This window comes from Mandrillus leucophaeus, unplaced genomic scaffold (assembly GCF_000951045.1).
Source record: "Mandrillus leucophaeus isolate KB7577 unplaced genomic scaffold, Mleu.le_1.0 Scaffold51, whole genome shotgun sequence".
Taxonomy (NCBI): domain Eukaryota; kingdom Metazoa; phylum Chordata; class Mammalia; order Primates; family Cercopithecidae; genus Mandrillus; species Mandrillus leucophaeus.
The window spans coordinates 6,447,518-6,453,612 of record NW_012105475.1 but is presented as its reverse complement, the minus strand read 5'-3'; the positions used below and the strand labels follow the sequence as shown (position 1 = coordinate 6,453,612).

The 6,095-nt window shown below is 37.5% G+C and overlaps 1 protein-coding gene across 1 annotated transcript in view; it reads left to right on the top strand.

The window, feature by feature from the left end:
- Window positions 1-6,095, top strand: part of ESCO1 (establishment of sister chromatid cohesion N-acetyltransferase 1) — an 88,055-nt gene that overhangs the window by 73,979 nt on the left and 7,981 nt on the right. Inside the window, exons 9-10 of the mRNA XM_011996360.1 lie at window positions 1,679-1,768; window positions 5,867-6,010. Of these exons, the coding sequence (XP_011851750.1) occupies window positions 1,679-1,768; window positions 5,867-6,010 (234 nt within the window). The remainder of the gene's footprint in view (window positions 1-1,678; window positions 1,769-5,866; window positions 6,011-6,095) is intronic.

The following is a 6,095-nucleotide window of genomic DNA, read 5'->3' as shown; positions in this document are numbered from 1 at the left end:
GATATCTTGTAAGTCTTCTCAAAATTGTTTACCTATATTCAGATCTGTATATGATTCAGATTTTTCTTTCTTTCTTTCTTTTTTTTTTTTTTTTTGGAGACAGTGTCTTGCTTTGTCACCCAGGCTGGAGTGCAGTGGCGCGATCTCAGCTCACTGCAACCTCCACCTCCCGGGTTCAAGCGATTCTGCTGCATCAGCCTCCTGAGTAGCCGGAACTATAGGCGCGTGCCACCACACCCGTCTAAAACTACAATAATTTTTTGTCTTTTAGTAGCTATGGGGTTTCCAGAATAGTCTTGATCTCCTGACCTCGTGATCCGCCCTCCTCCCAAAGTGCTGGGATTACAGGCATGAGCCACCACACTCGGCCTTAAGTTTCTTTTTTAAAACCTTATTTAGGTTGAAGAACTACAGATTTAGTTTCTTAGATGAAAAAAGGACTTCTGTGGCTATTTCTTCTCTTTTCTTTTCAAATCTTGAGAACATGTTACCAATGATAATTAATTCAAATCATCTGAATTTAACTTTTCTGTTGGGTACTCTATTATGTAAACAAGTTTTGGATTTTAAATCTTTTAATTTAAGTTGTTACATATACCAAGCTTATTAATTAGAATTTTTGTTCCCAACAATGATCTTTCTACCCTCCCCTCTCCAAAAAATTCTTGATGGTTTAAGAAAACGAATCTGCTTTCATACTTGCCATAGTATATTTTTAAAGAAATCTAGTTGCCATTTTCTTGGTTTCATTGAGCTTTTGTGTTCTTAGAAGAAACATCAGAAAAAATATGGTGGTTTTCTCTACTGGAAGTATAAATGGCTTCTGGAAAGGCCTTTTTATGTAAAGTTGGTTGGGTTAAGACAACTGGAACAACTAGTTAAGCTCATTCCTTCTGTACTTATTTTGAACTTCAAAGCTCCTAGTTTTAACCTCTGGTTCAGTCCCATCTTACTAGATTTAAGTGGCTTTTGTTTTGTTTGTTTTTTTTTTATGCAGGTTCTGCTCATTAATCACCACGAGTGTGGATCTGAAGAAGAGTTTATTACCTCTCTTTTTTTGAGTATGTTTAACTTCAGATACACACAACGTAGCTTCTCCTTCCCTATTAGATTCTTAGAAGGTAGTTATATTTTTTATAGTCTCCTTCTTGTGGCTTTGGTAGTTGTGATCAATAAGCATAAAACTATTCCTTTCATACTGGGCTACTGCATGCAAATCAGTTCATTTAAAACCTCCTGGAGGTCTTTGGCATGCCAGACATAAAACTTTGAGTGTTTGTTTGTGGAGGTAACCATGTTCCAATGAAATATAAGAGTTTAATTCTTTTATCAAGCATCTGGGAGAATTATAGTTTCTGGGAATTACTGACTTTAAGGGGCTTGCTTTTGGTGTGTGGCTTTCAAAATTAATTTAAAATGGGAAATGATAAATTAGAAATACTCCTGTGGTGTTAGTTGTATCTCTGAATGAGTAGTAGAGAGAAATTAGCTTGCCTTGTACCTATTGTATGCTTAACAAAATAGCCTATTTATCATGCTTTATTAAGCATTAATGAGCATATATTTTTCATGTTTGCAATTTTTAGACAAATTGATATACTTTTTCTCTTGTACATGGATATGATGAATAAAATATACATAAAATTGATACTTTACGTATATATATGTATATATCTAGGGCTGGAAGAAAGAAAGAATTCTGGCAGAATACCCTGATGGCAGGATAATAATGGTTCTTCCTGAAGACCCAAAGTATGCCCTGAAAAAGGTAAATTTCCAGTGAAACTTAATGCAGAGTGGATATCATTTTGCAATTAATTTTTTTTTTTTCTGAGACAGAATCTTGCTCTGTCGCTCAGGTTGGAGTGCAGTGGCACGATCTTGGCTCACTGCAACCTCTGCCTCCCGGGTTCAAGCGATTCTCCTGCCTCCGCCTCCTGAGTAACTGGGACTACAGGCGTGTGCCACCACACCCAGCTAACTTTTGTATTTTTAGTAGAGACAAGGTTTCACCAAATTGGCCAGGCTGGTCTTGAACTCCTGACCTCATGATCTGCCTGTCTCGGCCTCCCAAAGTGCTGGGATTACAGGCATGAACCACTGTGCCTGGCCCATTTTGCAGTTAATTTTAAGAGGATAACAGATTGTTGGCATAGTGTATTTAAACATCTATTCTGAAAGCAAGAAATAAGCATTTAAAGGGTATAACCCAATTCAAACATTATGTTGAACTTTATAGTGTGTCCAGTATATGAATTCTAAATGAATTGAGTACTGTCCAGTATTATTACTAAATGCTTATCTTCTATTAAGTGAGCGATGCCAACTAAATGATTTCACGATGTAGAAATAAAAACTTAATTATAATAATTTGGAAAATCAATAAAATGTAAAGTTTCATTCTAAGGGAAAATTTCTAAATAAAAGCTTATTGCAGAAGGGGATTGCTAAGTAGGTCATAGTAAACCTGAAATTAAACATGACTTAATCTTACAATATTTTTAAGAGATAAGGCTATATTCCAGTTTATAAATATAATGGAGAAACATAAAAGTTTATCTTATCTAGTGTGAGGCAAGTGTTAGTCAAACTTAGAGTTCCATATACTTCAAGTATTCAGAGAGTTTATTGTGTTGAGAAATGAACTAGAGAGATAATGAACCCTGGAACCATTTTATTATGTAGATTATTTAAAAAATCAGGAACCATAAGGTAAACTTATTTTTAAATAAGTTTAATATGTTCATTGCACTTTCACATAATATACTCAGTATGTTTTTCTTCAACTTCTGGATGCTTTTTCAGAAGAAATACCTCATAATGTAAGCAATGGGTTCAATTGCGTATCTGAAAAACGAATAATTACACTAGAGTTTGTCCCAAATGTCTGGAAACATGAGAAAAACAGTTTATTATACTTTTTTTTAGGTTAGCAATTGGACTTCTTTAAACTTAAGAATACTTCACTTGGAAAGATGGTTGAAGGAAAATACTTTGCACCTGTTATTTGAAAGTTTGGCTAATAGTCTATTTAAAATATGTAAGTTTATCTTCTGGTTCTTCAGATATTCTGTTTATCTGAATGGACAATCTTAGATACCTAAATAAGCTTTCATATTACTGCTGCCTAACAGAATAGACAATAGTATTTACAGTGACATGTAAATATGCCCAACCTTTCTTGTATTTGAAACATTGATTCTTGCACAATAGTAAATTCTTGTTGAGTTAATGTGGGATCAGTGATTAACCACAGTGGACCCACAAACAGTGTAGTAGTTATGGGTGCCGGCTTCTCATGCAGCCAAAAATCCAACTCTAACTTTTTTTTTTTTTTTTTAAGTGACAGGGTTTCACTGTGTTGCCCAGGCTGGTCTTGGACTCCTGGTCGCAAGGGATTCTCCTGCTTCAGCCTCCCAAAGTGCTGGGATTATAGGCATGAGCTACCCTGCCCAGCCCAAGTACAACTTTTGATTCCCCCAGAACTTAACTGCTGATAGCCTACTGTTGACTGGTAACCTTATTGATAACATAAATAATTGATTAAACCCATACTTAAACTAGTGTCTACGTATACTCTCTGCATTCATGACATACCTAACATTTTTTTGATTTTTTTTTTTTTTTTTTTTTTAAATGTTTCTAGGCTACATGGTTCATCTGCTAGTGTTTTGTTTTGTTTTGTTTTGTTTTTGAGACAGAGTCTCGCTCTGTCGCCCGGGCTGGAGTGCAGTGGCGCCATCTAGGCTCACTGCAAGCTCCACCTCTCGGGTTCACGCCACTGTCCTGCCTTAGCCTCCCGAGTAGCTGGGACTACAGGCACCTGCCACCATGCCCAGCTAACTTTTTTGTATTTTTAATAGAGACGGGGTTTCACCATCTCTACTCGAGGCCAGGATGGTCTCGATCTCCTGACCTCGTGGTCCGCCCGCCTCAGCCTCCCGAAGTGCTGGGATTACAGGTGTGAGCCACTGCGTCCGGCTGCTAGTTTTTTCATATTGTCGCAATTCTCCAAAAAATTTTCCAATGTATTTATTGAAAAAAACCCTACATATAAGTGGACCCACTCAGTTCAAACTTTTGTTGTTCAAGGGTCAACTTAAATGAAAATTAAATTAAGGAATTTTTGGAATTCCAGCTGTTCACATTTGGAAATGCACACTGGGAACTTCTGCTACACTACCGTATGTGGCAACCAGACTTTTCTTAGAAGAAACCCTCAGTAGATGCTAATTTCCTCATTTTAGTTTATCTGAACAAAATCCTAGTAACCCATAATAGGTTAAAAATTAAAATCTAGGGAATTGTGAATCACTTGTCTTCAGGAATTAGGAGTTGTAGGATGCTGTCTCAGGATTAGGAGGACTTGAGTCTTCATCACTGAGTAAGGGATTTGCTGCATGGTATTCTGCATGCCAGAGGTATGAATGTTTAACCCTCTTAAGGATTATTTGCATTTTAAACTTAATAACATAAATGAGTGTTATTGGACTCTATTATTTTATTATTTTTTTTTTATGAGAATTCCACTCTTGTCACCCAGGCCGAAGTGCAGTGGTACAATCATAGCTCACTGTAACCTCAAACTCCTGAGACCAAAGTGACCCTCCTGCCCCAGCCTCCTGAGAAGCTGGGACTACTGGCAAGTGCCACCACATCTGGCTAATAAAACAATTTTGTAAAGATGTGTTTTGCTGTGTTGCCCATGCTGGCCTTGAACTCCTCTAGCCTCAGCCTCTTAAAGTGCTGGGATTGTAGGCATCAGCCACTGTTCTCTGGCTTTTGTTTGCAGTATCTTTTAACTGGGGAAGGAACTAATGTTTGAGTACCTACAGAGGTCTTTCTTTTGATTGCCTGCCAACAGTTTGAGCTTATCATGTTTGACTTTGGTCACTTAGGAGGTAAACTGTAAGAAGCATGGTTTGATGCCATAGTAACATTTTGGATTCACATGTGACTCTGCTCCTTGATTTTCTGGATGTCTACTATCTGACATGGGAAAGTGGTTTAACTTTTGAGTTTTATTTCTTCCATGTGTAAAGTAAGGAACCTCCAAGAAATGTGGGATTGAAGTGAAATATTTGTAAAGTGCTTTGAATAATGCCTGGCCTATAAGTGGTTGATAGGAAGTAAATATGAGTTCCTTTTCTCTATACTCACTTTCGTTTTACTGATGAGAGTACTAATTAAGGGTTGGGAAGAAAAGTGGCTTGCCTGGCTAAGATTCCAGTGAAGTTCTCTTCCATTCACAAATTAGATACTTCTAATATGAAGTCTTAATGTTTCTAATAATCTGTTGTAGGAGCTCTCACCCCATCCCTCTTGTTCTCTAGACTGTTGGGTTTGGCATCACCCTCCAGTTCTTCCTTCATTTTGCAAAGTGTTTCTTGGGGTTAAAAAACAGTTATTGATCAGTACAGTCCTTCAAAAGAACTCTTTTTTTTTAAATTATTTTTTTTGAGATGGAGTTTCTCTCTGTCACCGAGGCTGGAGTACAATGGCGTGATCTCAGCTCACTGCAACCTCCGCCTTCCAGCAGGTTCAAGGGTTTCTCCTGTCTCAGCCTCCGAAGTAGCTGGGATTACAAGCGCACACTGCTGCGCCTGGCTAATTTTTTTATATTTTAGTAGAGACGGAGTTTCACCGTGTTGCCCAGGCTGGTGGTGAACTCCTGAGCTCAAGCAATCCATCCGCCTTGGCCTCCCAAAGTGTTAGGATTACAGGTGTGAGCCACCATGCCCATCCAAAAGAACTCTTTAGAGGATGCCCTGCTTGGAATAAAGTCTATCTACTGAACTGAAATAGTGTGTTTTTACATGTATATAATGTTTTCATTTAAAAATAATTCTTGTTCTTTATTTGGCAGGTTGACGAGATTAGAGAGATGGTTGACAATGATTTAGGTTTTCAACAGGCTCCACTAATGTGCTATTCCAGAACTAAAACACTTCTCTTCATTTCCAATGACAAAAAAGTAGTTGGGTGCCTAATTGCGGAACATATCCAATGGGTAAGTGATTTTTAAAGAATATTCTTAAGTAATTTGGTGTTTAATGAGTTTACGACGTAATCCCAAATAACATAAATCCTGATGA